The 27,154-nt window shown below is 46.0% G+C and overlaps 1 protein-coding gene across 1 annotated transcript in view; it reads right to left on the bottom strand.

Annotated features, from left to right (window-relative positions):
- Window positions 1-8,013: 8,013 nt before the first annotated feature.
- The window catches only part of LOC140418107 (sodium- and chloride-dependent neutral and basic amino acid transporter B(0+)-like), a 111,359-nt gene continuing 92,218 nt past the window's right edge, over window positions 8,014-27,154 (bottom strand). Inside the window, exon 13 of the mRNA XM_072501525.1 lies at window positions 8,014-8,504. Within this exon, the coding sequence (XP_072357626.1) occupies window positions 8,370-8,504 (135 nt within the window). The 3' untranslated portion in view covers window positions 8,014-8,369. The remainder of the gene's footprint in view (window positions 8,505-27,154) is intronic.

Below are 27,154 nucleotides of genomic sequence, written 5' to 3'. Positions count from 1 at the left end.
CAATGTCCCATGGGCTGTGTTGGTATTGCCCCAGTGACTGTGTTGGCATTGCCCTAGTGGCTGTGTTGACATTGCCCCTGTGACTGTGTTGACATTGCCACAGTGGCTGTGTTGCCAATGTCCCAGTCACTGTGTTGACATTGCCCCAGTGGCTGTATTGACATTGCCCCAGTGGCTGTGTTGACATTGCCCCAGTGGCTGTGTTGACATTGCCCCAGTGGCTGTGTTGACATTGCCCCAGTGGCTGTGTTGCCAATGTCCCATGGGCTGTGTTGGCATTGCCCCAGTGACTGTGTTGACACTGCCCCAGTGAATGTGTTGACATTGCCCCAATGGCTCTGTTGGCAATGTTCCATGAGCTGTGTTAGCAATGTCCCATGGGCTGTGTTGACATTGCCCCAGTGGCTGTGTTGGCAATGTTCCATGAGCTGTGTTGACATTGCCCTAGTGGCTGTGTTGACATTGCCCCAGTGTCTGTGTTGGCAATGTTCCATGAGCTGTGTTGACATTGCCCTAGTGGCTGTGTTGACATTGCCCTAGTGTCTGTGTTGCTAATGTCCCAGTGGCTGTGTTGACATTGCCCCAGTGGCTGTGTTGGCAATGTTCCATGAGCTGTGTTAGCAATGTCCCATGGGCTGTGTTGACATTGCTCCAGTGGCTGTGTTAGCAATGTCCCATGGGCTGAGTTGACATTGCCCCAGTGGCTGTGTTGACAATGTTCCATGGGCTGTGTTGACATTGCCCCAATGGCTGTGCTGGCAATGTTCCATGAGCTGGTGATGACATTGTTCCATGAGCAGTGTTGACATTGCCCTAGTGGCTGTGTTGACATTGCCCCAGTGGCTGTGTTGCCAATGTCCCAGTGGCTGTGTTGACATTGCCCCAATGGCTGTGTTGGCTATGTTCCATGAGCTGTGTTAGCAATGTCCAATGGGCTGTGTTGACATTGCACCAATGGCTGTGTTGGCAATGTTGCATGGGCTGTGTTGGCATTGCCCCAGTGACTGTGTTGACATTGCCCCAGTGGCTGCGTTGACATTGCCCCAGTGGCTGTGTTGGCAATGTCCCATGGGCTGTGTTGGTATTGCCCCAGTGACTGTGTTGGCATTGCCCTAGTGGCTGTGTTGACATTGCCCCTGTGACTGTGTTGACATTGCCACAGTGGCTGTGTTGCCAATGTCCCAGTCACTGTGTTGACATTGCCCCAGTGGCTGTATTGACATTGCCCCAGTGGCTGTGTTGACATTGCCCCAGTGGCTGTGTTGACATTGCCCCAGTGGCTGTGTTGACATTGCCCCAGTGGCTGTGTTGCCAATGTCCCATGGGCTGTGTTGGCATTGCCCCAGTGACTGTGTTGACACTGCCCCAGTGAATGTGTTGACATTGCCCCAATGGCTGTGTTGGCAATGTTCCATGAGCTGTGTTAGCAATGTCCCATGGGCTGTGTTGACATTGCCCCAGTGGCTGTGTTGGCAATGTTCCATGAGCTGTGTTGACATTGCCCTAGTGGCTGTGTTGACATTGCCCTAGTGTCTGTGTTGGCAATGTTCCATGAGCTGTGTTGACATTGCCCTAGTGGCTGTGTTGACATTGCCCTAGTGTCTGTGTTGCTAATGTCCCAGTGGCTGTGTTGACATTGCCCCAGTGGCTGTGTTGGCAATGTTCCATGAGCTGTGTTAGCAATGTCCCATGGGCTGTGTTGACATTGCTCCAGTGGCTGTGTTAGCAATGTCCCATGGGCTGAGTTGACATTGCCCCAGTGGCTGTGTTGACAATGTTCCATGGGCTGTGTTGACATTGCCCCAATGGCTGTGCTGGCAATGTTCCATGAGCTGGTGATGACATTGTTCCATGAGCAGTGTTGACATTGCCCTAGTGGCTGTGTTGACATTGCCCCAGTGGCTGTGTTGCCAATGTCCCAGTGGCTGTGTTGACATTGCCCCAATGGCTGTGTTGGCTATGTTCCATGAGCTGTGTTAGCAATGTCCAATGGGCTGTGTTGACATTGCACCAATGGCTGTGTTGGCAATGTTGCATGGGCTGTGTTGGCATAGCCCCAATGGCTGTGTTGGCAATGTTCCATGAGCTGTGTTAGCAATGTCCCATGGGCTGTGTTGACATTGCCCCAATGGCTGTGTTGGCAATGTTCCATGGGCTGTGTTGGCATTGCCCCAGTGGCTGTGTTGACATTGCCCCAGTGACTGTGCTAGCAATGGCCCATGGGCTGTGTTGACATTGCCACAGTGACTGTGTTGGCACGCCCTAGTGGCTGTGCTGCTTATGTCCCAGTGACTGTGTTGACATTGCTCCAGTGGCTGTGTTGGCATTGCCCCAGTGACTGTGCTAGCAATGGCCCATGGGCTGTGTTGACATTGCCACAGTGACTGTGCCAAAAATGGCCCATGGGCTGTGTTGACATTGCCCCAGTGACTGTGCTAGAAATGGCCCATGGGCTGTGTTGACATTGCCCCAGTGGCTGTGTTGGCAATGTTCCATGGGCTGTGTTGGCATTGCCCCAGTGACTGTGTTGACATTGCCCCAGTGGCTGCGTTGACATTGCCCCAGTGGCTGTGTTGGCAATGTCCCATGGGCTGTGTTGGTATTGCCCCAGTGACTGTGTTGGCATTGCCCTAGTGGCTGTGTTGACATTGCCCCTGTGACTGTGTTGACATTGCCACAGTGGCTGTGTTGCCAATGTCCCAGTCACTGTGTTGACATTGCCCCAGTGGCTGTATTGACATTGCCCCAGTGGCTGTGTTGACATTGCCCCAGTGGCTGTGTTGACATTGCCCCAGTGGCTGTGTTGACATTGCCCCAGTGGCTGTGTTGCCAATGTCCCATGGGCTGTGTTGGCATTGCCCCAGTGACTGTGTTGACATTGCCCCAGTGAATGTGTTGACATTGCCCCAATGGCTGTGTTGGCAATGTTCCATGAGCTGTGTTAGCAATATCCCATGGGCTGTGTTGACATTGCCCCAGTGGCTGTGTTGGCAATGTTCCATGAGCTGTGTTGACATTGCCCTAGTGGCTGTGTAGACATTGCCCTAGTGTCTGTGTTGCTAATGTCCCAGTGGCTGTGTTGACATTGCCCCAGTGGCTGTGTTGGCAATGTTCCATGAGCTGTGTTAGCAATGTCCCATGGGCTGTGTTGACATTGCCCCAGTGGCTGTGTTGACAATGTTCCATGGGCTGTGTTGACATTGCCCCAATGGCTGTGCTGGCAATGTTCCATGAGCTGTGATGACATTGTTCCATGAGCAGTGTTGACATTGCCCTAGTGGCTGTGTTGACATTGCCCCAGTGGCTGTGTTGCCAATGTCCCAGTGGCTGTGTTGACATTGCCCCAATGGCTGTGTTGGCTATGTTCCATGAGCTGTGTTAGCAATGTCCCATGAGCTGTGTTGACATTGCACCAATGGCTGTGTTGGCAATGTTCCATGGGCTGTGTTGGCATTGCCCCAATGGCTGTGTTGGCAATGTTCCATGAGCTGTGTTAGCAATGTCCCATGGGCTGTGTTGACATTGCCCCAATGGCTGTGTTGGCAATGTTCCATGGGCTGTGTTGGCATTGCCCCAGTGGCTGTGTTGACATTGCCCCAGTGGCTGTGTTGGCATTGCCCCAGTGGCTGTGTTGACATTGCCCCAGTGGCTGTGTTGACATTGCCCTAGTGGCTGTGTTGATATTGCCCCAGTGACTGTGTTGGCATTGCCCTAGTGGCTGTGTTGACATTGCCCCTGTGACTGTGTTGACATTGCCACAGTGGCTGTGTTGCCAATGTCCCAGTCACTGTGTTGACATTGCCCCAGTGGCTGTGTTGGCATTGCCCCAGTAACTGTGCTATCAATGGCCCATGGGCTGTGTTGACATTGCCCCAGTGACTGTGCTAGAAATGGCCCATGGGCTGTGTTGACATTGCCCCAGTGGCTGTATTAGCAATGTCCCATGGGTTGTGTTGACATTGCCCCAATGGCTGTGTTAGCAATGTTCCAGTGGCTGTGTTAGCATTGCCCCAGTGGTTGTGTTGACATTGCCCCAATGGCTGTGTTGGCAATGTTCCATGGGCTGTGTTGGCATTGCCCCAGTGACTGTGTTGACATTGCCCAGTGACTGTGTTGACATTGCCCCAATGGCTGTGTTGGCAATGTTCCATGAGCTGTGTTAGCATTGCCCCAGTGGCTGTGTTGACATTGCCCCAATGGCTGTGTTGGCAATGTCCCATGGGCTGTGTTGACATTGCCCCAATAGCTGTGTTGGCAATGTTTCATGGGCTGTGTTGACATTGCCCCAGTGACTATGTTGACATTGCCCCAGTGACTGTGTTGACATTGCCCCAATGGCTGTGTTGGCAATGTTCCATGAGCTGTGTTAGCATTGCCCCTGTGGCTGTGTTGACATTGCCCTAGTGGCTGTGTTGGCAATGTTCCATGGGCTGTGTTGACATTGCCCCAATGGCTGTGTTGGCAATGTTCCATGGGCTGTGTTGGCATTGCCCCAGTGGCTATGTTGACATTGCCCTAGTGGCTGTGTTGACATTGCTCCAGTGGCTGTGTTGGCAATGTTTCATGGGCTGTGTTGACATTGCCCCAGTGGCTGTGTTGACATTGCCCCAGTGGCTGTGTTGACATTGCCCCAGTGGCTGTGTTGACATTGCCCTAGTGGCTGTGTTGACATTGCCCCAGTGGCTGTGTTGACATTGCCCCAGTGGCTGTGCTGACATTGCCCCAGTGGCTGTGTTGACATTGCCCTAGTGGCTGTGTTGACATTGCCCCAGTGGCTGTGTTGACATTGCCCCAGTGGCTGTGTTGACATTGCCCTAGTGGCTGTGTTGACATTGCCCCAGTGACAGTGTTGACATTGCCCTAGTGGCTGTGTTGACATTGCCCCTGTGACTGTGTTGACATTGCCACAGTGGCTGTGTTGCCAATGTCCCAGTCACTGTGTTGACATTGCCCCAGTGGCTGTGTTGGCATTGCCCCAGTAACTGTGCTATCAATGGCCCATGGGCTGTGTTGACATTGCCCCAGTGACTGTGCTAGAAATGGCCCATGGGCTGTGTTGACATTGCCCCAGTGGCTGTATTAGCAATGTCCCATGGGTTGTGTTGACATTGCCCCAATGGCTGTGTTAGCAATGTTCCAGTGGCTGTGTTAGCATTGCCCCAGTGGTTGTGTTGACATTGCCCCAATGGCTGTGTTGGCAATGTTCCATGGGCTGTGTTGGCATTGCCCCAGTGACTGTGTTGACATTGCCCAGTGACTGTGTTGACATTGCCCCAATGGCTGTGTTGGCAATGTTCCATGAGCTGTGTTAGCATTGCCCCAGTGGCTGTGTTGACATTGCCCCAATGGCTGTGTTGGCAATGTCCCATGGGCTGTGTTGACATTGCCCCAATAGCTGTGTTGGCAATGTTTCATGGGCTGTGTTGACATTGCCCCAGTGACTATGTTGACATTGCCCCAGTGACTGTGTTGACATTGCCCCAATGGCTGTGTTGGCAATGTTCCATGAGCTGTGTTAGCATTGCCCCTGTGGCTGTGTTGACATTGCCCTAGTGGCTGTGTTGGCAATGTTCCATGGGCTGTGTTGACATTGCCCCAATGGCTGTGTTGGCAATGTTCCATGGGCTGTGTTGGCATTGCCCCAGTGGCTATGTTGACATTGCCCTAGTGGCTGTGTTGACATTGCTCCAGTGGCTGTGTTGGCAATGTTTCATGGGCTGTGTTGACATTGCCCCAGTGGCTGTGTTGACATTGCCCCAGTGGCTGTGTTGACATTGCCCCAGTGGCTGTGTTGACATTGCCCTAGTGGCTGTGTTGACATTGCCCCAGTGGCTGTGTTGACATTGCCCCAGTGGCTGTGCTGACATTGCCCCAGTGGCTGTGTTGACATTGCCCTAGTGGCTGTGTTGACATTGCCCCAGTGGCTGTGTTGACATTGCCCCAGTGGCTGTGTTGACATTGCCCTAGTGGCTGTGTTGACATTGCCCCAGTGACAGTGTTGACATTGTCCTAGTGGCTGTGTTGACATTGCCCCAGTGGCTGTGTTGACATTGCCCCAATGGCTGTGTTGACATTGCCCTAGTGGCTGTGTTGACATTGCCCCAGTGGCTGTGGTAACATTGCCCCAATGGCTTTGTTGACATTGTCCTAGTGGCTGTGTTGACATTGCCCCAGTGGCTGTGTTGACATTGCCCCAATGGCTGTGTTGACATTGTCCTAGTGGCTGTGTTGACATTGCCCCAGTGGCTGTATTGACATTGCCCCAGTGGCTGTGTTGACATTGCCCCAGTGGCTGTGTTGACATTGCCCCAGTGGCTGTGTTGACATTGCCCCAGGTGTTGACCTTGAGCCAGGGATCGTGTTGGCTCTTCAAATCTGTGATAGACAGTGTTGTATTACTTAATACAAATTATAAAAATTGATACTGTGTGAGTAAGCAAAGCTAATGTTCCAATCGTACAAATGTCATCTAAAGAGTAGAACGCAATTGATCAGGTGAGATTTAATAAGTTGTTTGATTTTAAATCTCCGCTTATGGCGAAAGTTATGACCAGCCAATAAGGCAACAACTGTCTCAGCAGATGCGCCAACTGTCAGCATTACACATGGACAGTCAGTGTCTGGAATCAGTGGGCGTGATTCTCTGAACTGTTTCGCGGCCACGAGTTTGTGAGGATTCTCCTGTTAATCCCTATTGCCCCTTGTTTTTTCCCCTTAATTTCTGTTATTTAGCAATTTCAATTTTTGTACATGGACAATTCATGGGACCTGTGCCTTTCAGATGAACTTCACCTTTAATTCAAATGGCTGGTAAACTGAGCATAGATTTATGACCTCAGGTAAGCCAGGTTGCAAAGAACTGTATATATTTCGGATCAGCAGATTCAAGGGAGATCATTGCTGAAACATTTGAATGGACTTGGCTGTTGGCCAATGAACAGTTTCAAATTGCCAGGCCTGACTAATGGCCCCTGATTTGTCCGAGTTTTCTCTGTAATGTTCCTTCCTCTGCTTGGCTGTGTTTGATTTTACTTTTGTTTTGGTCAGAAGCTGGAGGATCACAGCTCTGATTTCTCTCTCATCTAATGGGTTCTTTCTGAAGATCCAATGTAAAGACCATTCTCTCTCCATAGTCAGATTGAAGTAACGATCTTTTTCTCTCCGCAGCCAGATTGAACTCCAAAGAGATCCAATCCAGCCACTGGCTAAAATCAGGGCTAATTGTTTAAAAGCCCTTCTAACAGATTTCATGTGGGAAATCTGTTCTTATCTCAGAACATTCTGGTGGAATTGGAAACGAGTAAGAATTAAACAGGCTTGAGGTGGATCCTTTGAATGAAGGCCCAGTTTATTGATAGTTAAAGGGACAGCCCTGAGGCAATCTAACAGCCTGGGAGTTCTGACTGAATGTGCACGCCAGGTGTTTCTTGTTCGAAATCCAATCGGTGGTTTCAATTGCTCCACGTCATAGGAGGACAGCCTGCTGCAACGACCTCAACATCAAAAACAAGAACGTGCAATTCTCTCTTTTCATCTTAATCCCTCTTATTTTTACCCCTTTCCCCTCTCTCTCTGTATGTCTGTCTTGTGTGTGTTTGGGTCGAGGGTGGGGTGGTAAAAGGCGGGGGGGGGGGGAGTAGTAGATTAGCTGGCTGCTATTCTGTTCTAATTATTACATTTTGAAACTTTGTTTGTGTTATACATAAATAGTTATTGTGTTCAACTTACAAACCTGATGGCGATAATTTATTACGCCGACAAGGGGCCAACGATTCTGCAAACTCGATTACGAATTATTGGTTAATTCACTAATGTTGGGGTCTGTGGGGCTGGGATCGACCGAGCAATAGCCCAGGGTGTCGTAACACGCTGTTCACTGGTGGGGGAATTCCATCTTCCTGCCGCTTGTCAATGGGAGTTCCCATTGTAACCACCCCACACCACCACAAAACCTGCTGGTGGGGGTGCGCTGCCGGCGGGAAATTGAATCGCAATGACCGGATAATTCTGGCCAGTGTGTCAGCATTTGGTGATCAAATTCAGTGTGGTCTCTGTGTCAATCTTACTCACATCTTGTGACTAATGTAAGGGGAACTCAGCCACTGCGTACTGCAGATGAGAATTGTTGTGAGAGCAGGAGATCTTGTCAACAATGTTCAGTGACTGGAATTCTTTGTATTAACACCAGGACTCAGGCAGGAAAATGACTGAAGGTTCATGATGCAGGAATGTTGAAGCTCAATAATTCTACCCTGCAGCATCCTGTTCCAAACTAATGCCCTTGCTTGCAGTGGGCATGGAAACTTCAGACAAAGTTGTGCCTGGGTCCTGATGGAGATACTGACTGTTCCATTGAATTCACACTGCAGTTAGAGTGGTGAGGCCAGAAGTTTTTCACAATGAAGAACTTCTTTAGAATCAGGCCTGTTTCTGTATCTTTCCCCTCTGTGTTGTTCCAAGAACGGACCCCAATCAGGAGCTGATGTGCAAGCGGCAGAAAGTTTCTGTCAAAAGGAAAGTTAAATGTTTAATAATTCATGGAGGATTTTTACTCACCCATTAACATACAACAGAAAATAAACCCAGATTATAACCAGATTCTCTTGCTGTCTGAACCAACACATGGTAATTCATATTATACCGAGAAACACTGAGTCTGTGCATTTAGCACAGAGATTATACATCCGTATCCACACCTAAACTCTCATCTCTCAGGTAATATAATGGCAGTGAGAGACACAGGAAAATGTGCATTTCATCTCAGTAATCACTGTTAATAATATTTTTGAGAAACCAGGGAGTCGACAATTATTGTGGGGTGGGCAGATAGCGAGGGACAGGCAGATGGTGAGGGACAGGCAGATAGCGAGGGACAGGCAGATGGCGAGGGACAGGCAGATAGTGAGGGACAGGCAGGTAGCGAGGGACAGGAAGGTGAGACCCCACCTGGAAGTCAAATGCTGATAATTGAGTGCAGCTCAAGACAGTGTGCAAGTTTGAAACTTTACTCAGTGCCCTGCCCTGTTTTCGCTCTTCCTACCCATACTCAATATGTTTTATATGGAGAGAGGTGCGGCATTTTGTCACCCTTGGAGTGTGTATTTTAACCACAGATAATCATTCAGTGATATTTTGTGTATACAAAGAAAAAAGAACAAAGAAATGTACAGCACAGGAACAGGCCCTTCGGCCCTCCAAGCCCGTGCCGACCATGCTGCCCGACTAAACTACAATCTTCTACACTACCTGGGTCCGTATCCCTCTATTCCCATCCTATTCATGTATTTGTCAAGATGCCCCTTAAATGTCACTATCGTCCCTGCTTCCACCACCTCCTCCGATAGCGAGTTCCAGGCACCCACTATCCTCTGCGTAAAAAACTTGCCTCGTACATCTACTCTAAACCTTGTCCCTCTCACCTTAAACCTATGCCCCCTAGTAATTGACCCCTCTACCCTGGGGAAAAGCCTCTGACTATCCACTCTGTCTATGCCCCTCATAATTTTGTAGACCTCTATCAGGTCTCCCCTCAACCTCCTTCGTTCCAGTGAGAACAAACCGAGTTTATTCAACCGCTCCTCATAGCTAATGCCCTCCATACCAGGCAACATTCTGGTAAATCTCTTCTGCACCCTCTCTAAAGCCTCCACATCCTTCTGGTAGTGTGGCGACCAGAATTGAACACTATACTCCAAGTGTGGCCTAACGAAGGTTCTATACAGCTGCAACATGACTTGCCGATTCTTATACTCAATGCCCCGGCCAATGAAGGCAAGCATTCCGTATGCCTTCTTGACTACCTTCTCCACCTGTGTTGCCCCTTTCAATGACCTGTGGACCTGTACTCCTAGATCTCTTTGACTTTCAATACACTTGAGGGTTCTACCATTCACTGTATATTCCCTACCTGCATTAGACCTTCCAAAATGCATTACTTCACATTTGGCCGGATTAAACTCCATCTGCCATCTCTCCGCCCAAGTCTCCAAACAATCTAAATCCTGCTGTATCCTCTGACAGTCCTCATCGCTATCCGCAATTCCACCAACCTTTGTGTCGTCTGCAAACTTACTAATCAGACCAGTTACATTTTCCTCCAAATCATTTATATATACTACAAAGGTCCCAGCACTGATCCCTGTGGAACACCACTGGTCACAGCCCTCCAATTAGAAAAGCATCCTTCCATTGCTACTCTCTGCCTTCTATGACCTAGCCAGTTCTGTGTCCACCTTGCCAGCTGCCACCTGATCCCGTGTGACTTCACCTTTTGTACTAGTCTACCATGAGGGACCTTGTCAAAGGACATACTGAAGTCCATATAGACAACATCCACTGCCCTACCTGCATCCATCATCTTAGTGACCTCCTCGAAAAACTCTATCAAGTTAGTGAGACACGACCTCCCCTTCACAAAACCATGCTGCCTCTCACTAATACGTCCATTTGCTTCCAAATGGGAGTAGATCCTGTCTCGAAGAATTCTCTCCAGTAATTTCCCAACGCTGAAGTAAGGCTCACCGGCCTGTAGTTCCCTGGATTATCCTTGCTACCCTTCTTAAACAGAGGAACAACATTGGCTATTCTCCAGTCCTCTGGGACATCCCCTGAAGACAGTGAGGATCCAAAGATTTCTGTCAAGGCCTCAGCAATTTCCTCTCCAGCCTCCTTCAGTATTCTGGGGTAGATCCCATCAGGCCCTGGGGACTTATCTACCTTAATATTTTTTTTAAGACACCCAACACCTCGTCTTTTTGGATCTCAATGTGACCCAGGCTATCTACACACCCTTCTCCAGACTCAACATCTACCAATTTCTTCTCTTTGGTGAATACTGATGCAAAGTATTCATTTAGTACCTCGCCCATTTCCTCTGGCTCCACACATAGATTCCCTTGCCTATCCTTCAGTGGGCCAATCCTTTCCCTGGCTACCCTCTTGCTTTTTATGTACGTGTAAAAAGCCTTGGGATTTTCCTTAACCCTATTTGCCAATGACCTTTCGTGACCCCTCCTAGCCCTCCTGACTCCTTGCTTAAGTTCCTTCCTACTTTCCTTATATTCCGCGCAGGCTTCGTCTGTTCCCAGCCTTTTAGCCCTGACAAATGTCTCCTTTTTCTTTTTGACGAGGCCTACAATATCCCTCGTTATCCAAGGTTCCCGAAAATTGCCGTATTTATCCTTCTTCCTCACAGGAACATGCCGGTCCTGAATTCCTTTCAACTGACACTTGAAAGCCTCCCACATGTCAGATGTTGATTTGCCCTCAAACATCTGCCCCCAATCTATGTTCTTCAGTTCCCGCCTAATATTGTTATAATTAGCCTTCCCCCAATTTAGCGCATTCATCCTAGGACCACTCTTATCCTTGTCCACCAGTACTTTAAAACTTACTGAATTGTGGTCACTGTTACCAAAATGCTCCCCTACTGAAACATCTACCACCTGGCAGGGCTCATTCCCCAATACCAGGTCCAGTACCGCCCCTTCCCTAGTTGGACTGTCTACATATTGTTTTAAGAAGCCCTCCTGGATGCTCCTTCCAACTCCGCCCCGTCTAAGCCCCTGGCACTAAGTGAGTCCCAGTCAATATTGGGGAAGCTGTGATATTCTCCCGAACCAGTAGCGCAACTCCGCCTCCCCTTTTACATCCCCCTCTATCCCGCCTGAAACATCTAAATCCTGGAACGTTTAGCTGCCAATCCTGCCCTTCCCTCAACCAGGTCTCTGTAATGGCAACAACATCATAGTTCCAAGTACTAATCCAAGCTCTAAGTTCATCTGCCTTACCCGTAATACTTCTTGCATTAAAACATATGCACTTCAGGCCACCAGACCCGCTGTGTTCAGCAACTTCTCCCTGTCTGCTCTGCCTCAGAGCCCCACTGTCCCTATTCCCTAGTTCTCCCTCAATGCTCTCACCTTCTGACCTATTGCTCCCGTGCCCACCCCCCTGCCATACTAGTTTAAACCCTCCCGTGTGACACTAGCAAACCTCGCGGCCAGGATATTTATGCCTCTCCAGTTTAGATGCAACCCGTCCTTCTTATATAGGTCACACCTGCCCCGGAAGAGCTCCCAGTGGTCCAGATAACGGAAACCCTCCCTCCTACACCAGCTGTTTAGCCACGTGTTTAGCTGCTCTATCTTCCTATTTCTAGCCTCACTGGCTAGTATAGCTAATTTATTAAATAAAACAATTAAGGGGGCATGGCTGCCGATGTGTGAGCAGCTGCAATGTGTGGGCGAAGGTGAATACCTATTTGATCCACGACAATCACATCTGCAGTAGGTGTGCCTGTGTCTTGAGGAATTGTGCTTCAGAGTTAATGAGCTTCAGACATTGTGATGCATCATGGGAAAGTTATCTGGATAATTTGTCGCACTCCGTCGGTCAGGTACTTTGAATTTGGGCCATGGTCAGGGACAGGAGGCTATGACTGAGAGTGAAGCAGATGTGGGAATAGAGAAGGCAGTGTTGGATGAACCTCAGACCTTGCAAGTGTCCAACTGGTCTGAGGTTCTGCAGCCTGCATGGATGAAGTAGGGACTGAAAGCAGGGTGAGAAAACTGACCACAACACTGTGGTGCAGGACACCAATCAATTTGGGAGAGGTAAAAGTACTTTAGTTGCTGTGGGGGCAGTACAGATGGGGGAATGGATCCTATTCTTTGGAGCTGTGAGTCATGAAAGATGTGTTGTCTACCGGGTGAGATGTTTAAGGACACCTCCTCAGTGCTGGAGAGGAATTTGGAGTGGGTGGAGAAAGATCCAGTTGTCATGGTCCATGTGGGTACCAGTAACAAAGGTAGGGTTAAGAAAGAGAGTCTGCCAAGGTCTACATTAAAAGGCAGAACCACAAAGTCATGAATCTCTGAATTATACCTGAGCCACAAGAAAATAGGGCAAATAAGATCAGAGAGTTGAATGTGTGACTCAAGGTTGACCTGGGAGAAATGGGTTTTGATTCATGGGATATTGACACCAGTCCTGGAAAAAACAGGAGCCATGGCATTGGAATGGTCATCACCTAAACACACTGGGACAGGGTCCTGGTGAATTGTATAACTCGGGCTAGAGTGCGGACTTTAACGAAATAGGGAATGTTGTGTTCTTTGTTTTACTTCTTTCAGGATGGTGAAGGTTGTAGAGCTGTGTTGTATAAACAAGCTAATTTATTGCACTACACTGAATTAAATTTGAACATATTGCCAGGGAATAGTTACGCAAAGATTACACTACACATCTACACCATTAACTATACTGTTCGTTCAACTATCTCACAACTACTCTGTCTTGCTCTCTCCCACTCTCTCCAATCTCCATCTATCTCCCAGAAGTCAAGGAGACATGTGATATGTATCTGTTCCCTAGCCACGAAGGCCATTCCTCTCCATGGCTTCAGACTGTTTGTACCATTGCTGTCAGATTTGACCGACCCTGTCATGTGTTTCCAATTAGTTTTCCACAACATTACCAAGATCGCCTCCAAACACCGCCAGTGTCTGACTCTGACTTTGCCTCAGCTCATCTATTGATGAACCTTCATTCATGCCTTCTAGACTTCAAGCTTTGATGAGTCTTACACATTCCTGCCTGTTCCCACTTTCTCTCATTAGTAATCTTGATGTCATCCTGGACTATGTTGCTCAAATCATTACTTGTGAAAGTCCAGTTAACATATCACTATATCATCGTATCACCGCTGCGCTTGATGACACACTTTCATCTGTCACTGCGGTCCATGCCTGTTCTTGATGACTGACATTCACTGATCATCCCTGTTCTTGATGACTGACATTCACCGATCATCCCTGTTCTTGATGACTGACATTCACTGATCATCCCTGTTCTTGATGACTGACATTCACCGATCATCCCTGTTCTTGATGACTGACATTCACTATCATCCCTGTTCTTGATGACTGACATTCACTAATCATCCCTGTTCTTGATGACTGACATTCACCGATCATCCCTGTTCTTGATGACTGACATTCACTGATCATCCCTGTTCTTGATGACTGACATTCACCGATCATCCCTGTTCTTGATGACTGACATTCACGGATCATCCCTGTTCTTGGTGACTGACATTCACCGATCATCCCTGTTCTTGATGACTGACATTCACTGATCATCCCTGTTCTTGATGACTGACATTCACCGATCATCCCTGTTCTTGATGACTGACATTCACCGATCATCCCTCTTCTTGATGACTGACATTCACTGATCATCACTGTTCTTGATGACTGACAGTCACCGATCATCCCTGTTCTTGATGACTGACATTCACTGATCATCCCTGTTCTTGATGACTGACATTCACCGATCACCCCTGTTCTTGATGACTGACATTCACTGATCATCCCTGTTCTTGATGACTGACATTCAACGATCATCCCTTTTCTTGATGACTGACATTCACTGATCATCCCTGTTCTTGATGACTGACATTCAGTAATCATTCCTGTTCTTGATGACTGTCATTCACTGATCACCCCTGTTCTTGATGACTGACATTCACCGATCATCCCTGTTCTTGATGACTGACATTCAGTAATCATTCCTGTTCATGATGACTGACATTCACTGATCATCCCTGTTCTTGATTACTGACATTCACCGATCATCCCTGTTCTTGAAGACTGACATTCACCGATCATCCCTGTTCTTGATGACTGACATTCACTGATCATCCCTGTTCTTGATGACTGACATTCAGTAATCATTCCTGTTCTTGATGACTGTCATTCACTGATCATCCCTGTTCCTGATGACTGACATTCACTGATCATCCCTGTTCTTGATGACTGACATTCACCGATCATCCCTGTTCTTGAAGACTGACATTCACCGATCATCCCTGTTCTTGAAGACTGACATTCGCCGATCATCCCTGTTCTTGATGACTGACATTCACTGATCATCCCTGTTCTTGATGACTGACATTCAGTAATCATTCCAGTTCTTGATGACTGTCATTCACTGATCATCCCTGTTCTTGATGACTGACATTCACCGATCATCCCTGTTCTTGATCACGGACATTCACTGATCATCCCGGTTCCCGATGACTGACATTCAATAATCATTCCTGTTCTTGATGACTGACATTCACTGATCATCCCTGTTCCTGATGACTGACATTCACTAATCATCCCTGTTCTTGATGACTGACATTCATCGATCATCCCTGTTCTTGGAGACGGACATTCACCGATCATCCCTGTTCTTGATGACTGACATTCACCGATCATCCCTGTTCTTGGAGACGGACATTCACCGATCATCCCTGTTCTTGATGACTGACATTCACTGATCATCCCTGTTCTTGATGACTGACATTCACCGATCATCCCTGTTCTTGATGACTGACATTCACTGATCATCCCTGTTCTTGATGACTGACATTCAGTAATCATTCCTGTTCTTGATGACTGTCATTCACTGATCATCCCTGTTCTTGATGACTGACATTCACCGATCATCCCTGTTCTTGATGACTGACATTCACCGATCATCCCTGTTCTTGATGACTGACATTCACTGATCATCCCTGTTCTTGATGACTGACATTCAGTAATCATTCCTGTTCTTGATGATTGTCATTCACTGATCATCCCTGTTCTTGATGACTGACATTCACCGATCATCCCTGTTCTTGATGACTGACATTCAGTAATCATTCCTGTTCTTGATGACTGACATTCACTGATCACCCCTGTTCTTGATTACTGACATTCACTGATCATCCCTGTTCTTGAAGACTGACATTCACCGATCATCCCTGTTCTTGATGACTGACATTCACTGATCATCCCTGTTCTTGATGGCTGACATTCAGTAATCATTCCTGTTCTTGATGACTGTCATTCACTGATCATCCCTGTTCCTGATGACTGACATTCACTGATCATCCCTGTTCTTGATGACTGATATTCACCGATCATCCCTGTTCTTGAAGACTGACATTCACCGATCATCCCTGTTCTTGAAGACTGACATTCACCGATCATCCCTGTTCTTGATGACTGACATTCACTGATCATCCCTGTTCTTGATGACTGACATTCAGTAATCATTCCTGTTCTTGATGACTGTCATTCACTGATCATCCCTGTTCTTGATGACTGACATTCACCGATCATCCCTGTTCTTGATCACTGACAATCACTGATCATCCCTGTTCCTGATGACTGACATTCAATAATCATTCCTGTTCTTGATGACTGACATTCACTGATCATCCCTGTTCCTGATGACTGACATTCACTAATCATCCCTGTTCTTGATGACTGACATTCACCGATCATCCCTGTTCTTGGAGACGGACATTCACCGATCATCCCTGTTCTTGATGACTGACATTTACTGATCATCCCTGTTCTTGGAGACGGACATTCACCGATCATCCCTGTTCTTGATGACTGACATTCACTGATCATCCCTGTTCTTGATGACTGACATTCACCGATCATCCCTGTTCTTGATGACTGACATTCACCGATCATCCCTGTTCTTGATGACTGACATTCACTGATTATCCCTGTTCTTGATGACTGACATTCACCGATCATCCCTGTCCTTGATGACTGACATTCACCGATCATCCCTGTTCTTGATGACTGACATTCACTAATCATCCCTGTTCTTGATGACTGACAGTCACCGATCATCCCTGTTGTTGATGACTGACATTCACTGATCATCCCTGTTCTTGATGACTGACATTCACCGATCATCCCTGTTCTTGATGACTGACATTCACTGATCATCCCTGTTGTTTATGACTGACATTCACCGATCATCCCTGTTCTTGATGACTGTCATTCACTGATCATCCCTGTTCTTGATGACTGACATTCACCGATGATCCGTGTTCTTGATGATTGACATTCACCGATCATCCCTGTTCTTGATGACTGACATTCACTGATCATCCCCGTTCCTGATGACTGACATTCAATAATCATTCCTGTTCTTGATGACTGACATTCACTGACCATCCCTGTTCCTGATGACTGACATTCACTAATCATCCCTGTTCTTGATGACTGACATTCACCGATCATCCCTGTTCTTGGAGACGGACATTCTCCGATCATCCCTGTTCTTGATGACTGACATTCACCGATCATCCCTGTTCTTGGAGACGGACATTCACCGATCATCCCTGTTCTTGATGACGAACATTCACTGATCATCCCTGTTCTTGATGACTGACATTCACTGATCATCCCTGTTCTTGATGACTGACATTCACCGATCATCCCTGTTCTTGATGACTGACATTCACTGATCATCCCTGTTCTTGATGACTGACATTCACCGATCATCCCTGTCCTTGATGACTGACATTCACTGATCATCCCTGTTCTTGATGACTGACATTCAGTAATCATTCCTGTTCTTGATGACTGTCATTCACTGATCATCCCTGTTCTTGATGACTGACATTCACCGATCATCCGTGTTCTTGATGACTGACATTCACCGATCATCCCTGTTCTTGATGACTGACATTCACCGATCATCCCTGTTCTTGATGACTGACATTCACTGATCATCCCTGTTCTTGATGACTGACATTCAGTAATCATTCCTGTTCTTGATGGCTGACATTCACTGATCATCCCTGTTCTTGATTACTGACATTCACCGATCATCCCTGTTCTTGAAGACTGACATTCACCGATCATCCCTGTTCTTGATGACTGACATTCACTGATCATCCGTGTTCTTGATGACTGACATTCAGTTATCATTCCTGTTCTTGATGACTGTCATTCACTGATCATCCCTGTTCTTGATGACTGACATTCACCGATCATCCCTGTTCTTGATCACTGACATTCACTGATCATCCCTGTTCCTGATGACTGACATTCACTAATCATCCGTGTTCTTGATGACTGACATTCACCGATCATCCCTGTTCTTGGAGACGGACATTCACCGACCATCCCTGTTCTTGATGACTGACATTCACCGATCATCCCTGTTCTTGGAGGCGGACATTCACCGATCATCCCTGTTCTTGATGACTGACATTCACTGATCATCCCTGTTCTTGATGACTGACATTCACTGATCATCCCTGTTTTTAATGACTGACATTCACCGATCATCCCTGTTCTTGATGACTAACATTCACTGATCATCCCTGTTCTTGATGACAGACATTCACCGATCATCCCTGTTCTTGATGACTGACATTCACTGATCATCCCTGTTCTTGATGACTGACAGTCACCGATCAACCCTGTTCTTGATGACTGACATTCACTGATCATCCCTGTTCTTGATGACTGACATTCACCGATCATCCCTGTTCTTGATGACTGACATTCACTGATCATCCCTGTTCTTGATGACTGACATTCACCGATCATCCCTGTTCTTGATGACTGACGTTCACTGATCATCCCTGTTCTTGATGACTGACATTCAGTAATCATTCCTGTTCTTGATGACTGTCATTCACTGATCATCCCTGTTCTTGATGACTGACATTCACCGATCATCCGTGTTCTTGATGTATGACATTCACCGATCATCCCTGTTCTTGATGACTGACATTCACCGATCATCCCTGTTCTTGATGACTGACATTCACTGATCATCCCTGTTCTTGATGACTGACATTCAGTAATCATTCCTGTTCTTGATGACTGTCATTCACTGATCATCCCTGTTCTTGATGACTGACATTCACCGATCATCCCTGTTCTTGATGACTGACATTCAGTAATCATTCCTGTTCTTGATGACTGACATTCACTGATCATCCCTGTTCTTGATTACTGACATTCACCGATCATCCCTGTTCTTGAAGACTGACATTCACCGATAATCCCTGTTCTTGATGACTGACATCCACTGATCATCCCTGTTCATGATGACTGACATTCAGTAATCATTCCTGTTCATGATGACTGTCATTCACTGATCATCCGTGTTCTTGATGACTGACATTCACCGATCATCCCTGTTCTTGATGACTGACATTCACCGATCATCCCTGTTCTTGATGACTGACATTCACTGATCATCCCTGTTCTTGATGACTGACATTCAGTAATCATTCCTGTTCTTGATGGCTGACATTCACTGATCATCCCTGTTCTTGATTACTGACATTCACCGATCATCCCTGTTCTTGAAGACTGACATTCACCGATCATCCCTGTTCTTGATGACTGACATTCACTGATCATCCGTGTTCTTGATGACTGACATTCAGTTATCATTCCTGTTCTTGATGACTGTCATTCACTGATCATCCCTGTTCTTGATGACTGACATTCACCGATCATCCCTGTTCTTGATCACTGACATTTACTGATCATCCCTGTTCCTGATGACTGACATTCAATAATCATTCCTGTTCTTGATGACTGACATTCACTGATCATCCCTGTTCCTGATGACTGACATTCACTAATCATCCGTGTTCTTGATGACTGACATTCACCGATCATCCCTGTTCTTGGAGACGGACATTCACCGACCATCCCTATTCTTGATGACTGACATTCACCGATCATCCCTGTTCTTGGAGGCGGACATTCACCGATCATCCCTGTTCTTGATGACTGACATTCACTGATCATCCCTGTTCTTGATGACTGACATTCACTGATCATCCCTGTTCTTAATGACTGACATTCACCGATCATCCCTGTTCTTGATGACTAACATTCACTGATCATCCCTGTTCTTGATGACAGACATTCACCGATCATCCCTGTTCTTGATGACTGACATTCACTGACCATCCCTGTTCTTGATGACTGACAGTCACCGATCAACCCTGTTCTTGATGACTGACATTCACTGATCATCCCTGTTCTTGATGACTGACATTCACCGATCATCCCTGTTCTTGATGACTGACATTCACTGATCATCCCTGTTCTTGATGACTGACATTCACCGATCATCCCTGTTCTTGATGACTGACGTTCACTGATCATCCCTGTTCTTGATGACTGACATTCAGTAATCATTCCTGTTCTTGATGACTGTCATTCACTGATCATCCCTGTTCTTGATGACTGACATTCACCGATCATCCGTGTTCTTGATGTATGACATTCACCGATCATCCCTGTTCTTGATGACTGACATTCACCGATCATCCCTGTTCTTGATGACTGACATTCACTGATCATCCCTGTTCTTGATGACTGACATTCAGTAATCATTCCTGTTCTTGATGACTGTCATTCACTGATCATCCCTGTTCTTGATGACTGACATTCACCGATCATCCCTGTTCTTGATGACTGACATTCAGTAATCATTCCTGTTCTTGATGACTGACATTCACTGATCATCCCTGTTCTTGATTACTGACATTCACCGATCATCCCTGTTCTTGAAGACTGACATTCACCGATAATCCCTGTTCTTGATGACTGACATCCACTGATCATCCCTGTTCATGATGACTGACATTCAGTAATCATTCCTGTTCTTGATGACTGTCATTCACTGATCATCCCTGTTCCTGATGACTGACATTCACCGATCATCCCTGTTCTTGAAGACTGACATTCACCGATCATCCCTGTTCTTGATGACTGACATTCACTGAGCATCCCTGTTCTTGATGACTGACATTCAGTAATCATTCCTGTTCTTGATGACTGTCATTCACTGATCATCCCTGTTCTTGATGACTGACATTCGCCGATCATCCCTGTTCTTGATCACTGACATTCACTGATCATCCCTGTTCCTGATGACTGACATTCAATAATCATTCCTGTTCTTGATGACTGACATTCACTAATCATCCCTGTTCTTGATGACTGACATTCATCGATCATCCCTGTTCTTGATGACTGACATTCACCGATCATCCCTGTTCTTGATGACTGACATTCACTGAGCATCCCTGTTCTTGATGACTGACATTCAGTAATCATTCCTGTTCTTGATGACTGTCATTCACTGATCATCCCTGTTCTTGATGACTGACATTCGCCGATCATCCCTGTTCTTGATCACTGACATTCACTGATCATCCCTGTTCCTGATGACTGACATTCAATAATCATTCCTGTTCTTGATGACTGACATTCACCGATCATCCCTGTTCTTGATGACTGACATTCACTAATCATCCCTGTTCTTGATGACTGACATTCACTAATCATCCCTGTTCTTGGTGACTGACATTCACCGATCATCCCTGTTCTTGATGACTGACATTCACTGATCATCCCTGTTTTTGATGACTGACATTCAGTAATCATTCCTGTTCATTATGACTGTCATTCACTGATCATCCCTGTTCTTGATGACTGACATTCACTGATCATCCGTGTTCTTGATGACTGACATTCAATAATCATTCCTGTTCTTGATGACTGACATTCACTGATCATCCCTGTTCCTGATGACTGACATTCACTAATCATCCGTCTTCTTGATGACTGACATTCACCGATCATCCCTGTTCTTGGAGACGGACATTCACCGATCATCCCTGTTCTTGATGACTGACATTCACCGATCATCCCTGTTCTTGGAGGCGGACATTCACTGATCATCCCTGTTCTTGATGACAGACATTCACCGATCATCCCTGTTCTTGATGACTGACATTCACTGATCATCCCTGTTCTTGATGACTGACAGTCACCGATCAACCCTGTTCTTGATGACTGACATTCACTGATCATCCCTGTTCTTGATGACTGACATTCACCGATCATCCCTGTTCTTGATGACTGACATTCACTGATCATCCCTGTTCTTGATGACTGACATTCACCGATCATCCCTGTTCTTGATGACTGACGTTCACTGATCATCCCTGTTCTTGATGACTGACATTCAGTAATCATTCCTGTTCTTGATGACTGTCATTCACTGATCATCCCTGTTCTTGATGACTGACATTCACCGATCATCCGTGTTCTTGATGTATGACATTCACCGATCATCCCTGTTCTTGATGACTGACATTCACCGATCATCCCTGTTCTTGATGACTGACATTCACTGATCATCCCTGTTCTTGATGACTGACATTCAGTAATCATTCCTGTTCTTGATGACTGTCATTCACTGATCATCCCTGTTCTTGATGACTGACATTCAGTAATCATTCCTGTTCTTGATGACTGACATTCACTGATCATCCCTGTTCTTGATTACTGACATTCACCGATCATCCCTGTTCTTGAAGACTGACATTCACCGATAATCCCTGTTCTTGATGACTGACATCCACTGATCATCCCTGTTCATGATGACTGACATTCAGTAATCATTCCTGTTCTTGATGACTGTCATTCACTGATCATCCCTGTTCCTGATGACTGACATTCACCGATCATCCCTGTTCTTGAAGACTGACATTCACCGATCATCCCTGTTCTTGATGACTGACATTCACTGAGCATCCCTGTTCTTGATGACTGACATTCAGTAATCATTCCTGTTCTTGATGACTCTCATTCACTGATCATCCCTGTTCTTGATGACTGACATTCGCCGATCATCCCTGTTCTTGATCACTGACATTCACTGATCATCCCTGTTCCTGATGACTGACATTCAATAATCATTCCTGTTCTTGATGACTGACATTCACTAATCATCCCTGTTCTTGATGACTGACATTCACTGAACATCCCTGTTCTTGATGACTGACATTCACCGATCATCCCTGTTCTTGATGACTGACATTCACCGATCATCCCTGTTCTTGATGACTGACATTCACCGATCATCCCTGTTCTTGATGACTGACATTCACTGAGCATCCCTGTTCTTGATGACTGACATTCAGTAATCATTCCTGTTTTTGATGACTGTCATTCACTGATCATCCCTGTTCTTGGTGACTGACATTCGCCGATCATCCCTGTTCTTGATCACTGACATTCACTGATCATCCCTGTTCCTGATGACTGACATTCAATAATCATTCCTGTTCTTGATGACTGACATTCACCGATCATCCCTGTTCTTGATGACTGACATTCACTAATCATCCCTGTTCTTGGTGACTGACATTCACCGATCATCCCTGTTCTTGATGACTGACATTCACTGATCATCCCTGTTTTTGATGACTGACATTCAGTAATCATTCCTGTTCATGATGACTGTCATTCACTGATCATCCCTGTTCTTGATGACTGACATTCACTGATCATCCGTGTTCTTGATGACTGACATTCAATAATCATTCCTGTTCTTGATGACTGACATTCACTGATCATCCCTGTTCCTGATGACTGACATTCACTAATCATCCGTGTTCTTGATGACTGACATTCACCGATCATCCCTGTTCTTGGAGACGGACATTCACCGATCATCCCTGTTCTTGATGACTGACATTCACCGATCATCCCTGTTCTTGGAGGCGGACATTCACCGATCATTCCTGTTCTTGATGACTGACATTCACTGATCATCCCTGTTCTTGATGACTGACATTCACTGATCATCCCTGTTCTTGATGACTGACATTGACCGATCATCCCTGTTCTTGATGACTAACATTCACTGATCATCCCTGTTCTTGATGACAGACATTCACCGATCATCCCTGTTCTTGATGACTGACATTCACCGATCATCCCTGTTCTTGATGACTGACATTCACTGATCATCCCTGTTCTTGATGACTGACAGTCACCGATCATCCCTGTTCTTGATGACTGACATTCACTGATCATCCCTGTTCTTGATGACTGACATTCACCGATCATCCCTGTTCTTGATGACTGACATTCACTGATCATCCCTGTTCTTGATGACTGACATTCACCGATCATCCCTGTTCTTGATGACTGACATTCACTGATCATCCCTGTTCTTGATGACTGACATTCAGTAATCATTCCTGTTCTTGATGACTGTCATTCACTGATCATCCCTGTTCTTGATGACTGACATTCACCGATCATCCCTGTTCTTGATGACTGACATTCACCGATCATCCCTGTTCTTGATGACTGACATTCACTGATCATCCCTGTTCTTGATGACTGACATTCACCGATAATCCCTGTTCTTGATGACTGACATTCACTGATCATCCCTGTTCATGATGACTGACATTCAGTAATCATTCCTGTTCTTGATGACTGTCATTCACTGATCATCCCTGTTCCTGATGACTGACATTCACCGATCATCCCTGTTCTTGAAGACTGACATTCACCGATCATCCCTATTCTTGATGACTGACATTCACTGATCATTCCCTGTTCTTGATGACTGACATTCACTGATCATCCCTGTTCTTGATGACTGACATTCAGTAATCATTCCTGTTCTTGATGACTGTCATTCACTGATCATCCCTGATCTTGATGACTGACATTCGCCGATCATCCCTGTTCTTGATCACTGACATTCACTGATCATCCCTGTTCCTGATGACTGACATTCAATAATCATTCCTGTTCTTGATGACTGACATTCACTGATTATCCCTGTTCTTGATGACTGACATTCACCGTTCATCCCTGTTCTTGATGACTGACATTCACTAATCATCCCTGTTCTTGATGACTGACATTCACTGAACATCCCTGTTCTTGATGACGGACATTCACCGATCATCCCTGTTCTTGATGACTGACATTCACCGATCAACCCTGTTCTTGATGACTGACATTCACCGATCATCCCTGTGCTTGGAGACGGACATTCACCGATCATCCCTGTTCTTGATGACTGACATTCACCGATCATCCCTGTTCTTGGAGACGGACATTCACCGATCATCCCTGTTCTTGATGACTGACATTCACCGATCATCCCTGTTCTTGATGACTGACATTCACTGATCATCCCTATTCTTGATGACTGACATTCAGTAATCATTCCTGTTCATGATGACCGACATTCACCGATCATCCCTGGTCTTGATGACTGACATTCACTCATCATCCCTGTTCTTGGTGACTGACATTCACTGATCATCCCTGTTCTTGATGACTGACATTCACTGATCATCCCTGTTTTTGATGACTGACATTCAGTAATCATTCCTGTTCATGATGACTGTCATTCACTGATCATCCCTGTTCTTGATGACTGACATTCACTGATCATTCCTGTTCTTGATGACTGACATTCACTAATCATCCCTGTTCTTGATGACTGACATTCACTGATCATCCCTGTTCTTGATGACTGACATTCACTAATCATCCCTGTATTTGATGACTGACATTCACTGATCATCCCTGTTCTTGATGACTGACATTCACTGATCATCCCTGTATTTGATGACTGACATTCACTGATCATCCCTGTTCTTGATGACTGACATTCACTGATCATCCCTGTTCTTCATCACTGACAGTCACTGATCATCCCTGTTCTTGATGACTGACATTCACCGATCAACCCTGTTCTTGATGACGGACATTCACCGATCATCCCTGTTCTTGATGACTGACATTCACCGATCATCCCTGTTCTTGGAGACTGACATTCACCGATCATCCCTGTTCTTGATGACTGACATTCACAAATCATCCCTATTCTTGATGACTGACATTCACTGATCATCCCTGTTCTTGATGACTGACATTCACTAATCATCCCTGTTCTTGATGACTGACATTCACTGATCATCCCTGTTCTTGATGACTGACATTCACTAATCATCCCTGTTCTTGATGACTGACATTCACTGATCATCCCTGTTCTTGATGACTGACATTCACCGATCATCCCTGTTCTTGATGACTGACATTCACTGATCATCCCTGTTCTTGATGACTGACATTCAGTAATCATTCCTGTTCTTGATGACTGACATTCACTGATCATCCCTGTTCTTGATTACTGACATTCACCGATCATCCCTGTTCTTGAAGACTGACATTCACCGATAATCCCTGTTCTTGATGACTGACATCCACTGATCATCCCTGTTCATGATGACTGACATTCAGTAATCATTCCTGTTCTTGATGACTGTCATTCACTGATCATCCCTGTTCCTGATGACTGACATTCACCGATCATCCCTGTTCTTGAAGACTGACATTCACCGATCATCCCTGTTCTTGATGACTGACATTCACTGAGCATCCCTGTTCTTGATGACTGACATTCAGTAATCATTCCTGTTCTTGATGACTCTCATTCACTGATCATCCCTGTTCTTGATGACTGACATTCGCCGATCATCCCTGTTCTTGATCACTGACATTCACTGATCATCCCTGTTCCTGATGACTGACATTCAATAATCATTCCTGTTCTTGATGACTGACATTCACTAATCATCCCTGTTCTTGATGACTGACATTCACTGAACATCCCTGTTCTTGATGACTGACATTCACCGATCATCCCTGTTCTTGATGACTGACATTCACCGATCATCCCTGTTCTTGATGACTGACATTCACCGATCATCCCTGTTCTTGATGACTGACATTCACTGAGCATCCCTGTTCTTGATGACTGACATTCAGTAATCATTCCTGTTCTTGATGACTGTCATTCACTGATCATCCCTGTTCTTGATGACTGACATTCGCCGATCATCCCTGTTCTTGATCACTGACATTCACTGATCATCCCTGTTCCTGATGACTGACATTCAATAATCATTCCTGTTCTTGATGACTGACATTCACCGATCATCCCTGTTCTTGATGACTGACATTCACTAATCATCCCTGTTCTTGATGACTGACATTCACTAATCATCCCTGTTCTTGGTGACTGACATTCACCGATCATCCCTGTTCTTGATGACTGACATTCACTGATCATCCCTGTTTTTGATGACTGACATTCAGTAATCATTCCTGTTCAAGATGACTGTCATTCACTGATCATCCCTGTTCTTGATGACTGACATTCACTGATCATCCGTGTTCTTGATGACTGACATTCAATAATCATTCCTGTTCTTGATGACTGACATTCACTGATCATCCCTGTTCCTGATGACTGACATTCACTAATCATCCGTGTTCTTGATGACTGACATTCACCGATCATCCCTGTTCTTGGAGACGGACATTCACCGATCATCCCTGTTCTTGATGACTGACATTCACCGATCATCCCTGTTCTTGGAGGCGGACATTCACCGATCATCCCTGTTCTTGATGACTGACATTCACTGATCATCACTGTTCTT

The sequence above is a fragment of the Scyliorhinus torazame genome, chromosome 5 (genome assembly GCF_047496885.1).
Source record: "Scyliorhinus torazame isolate Kashiwa2021f chromosome 5, sScyTor2.1, whole genome shotgun sequence".
Taxonomy (NCBI): domain Eukaryota; kingdom Metazoa; phylum Chordata; class Chondrichthyes; order Carcharhiniformes; family Scyliorhinidae; genus Scyliorhinus; species Scyliorhinus torazame.
Note: the sequence above shows the minus strand (reverse complement) of the source record. Positions and strands in the feature narration are given on the sequence as shown.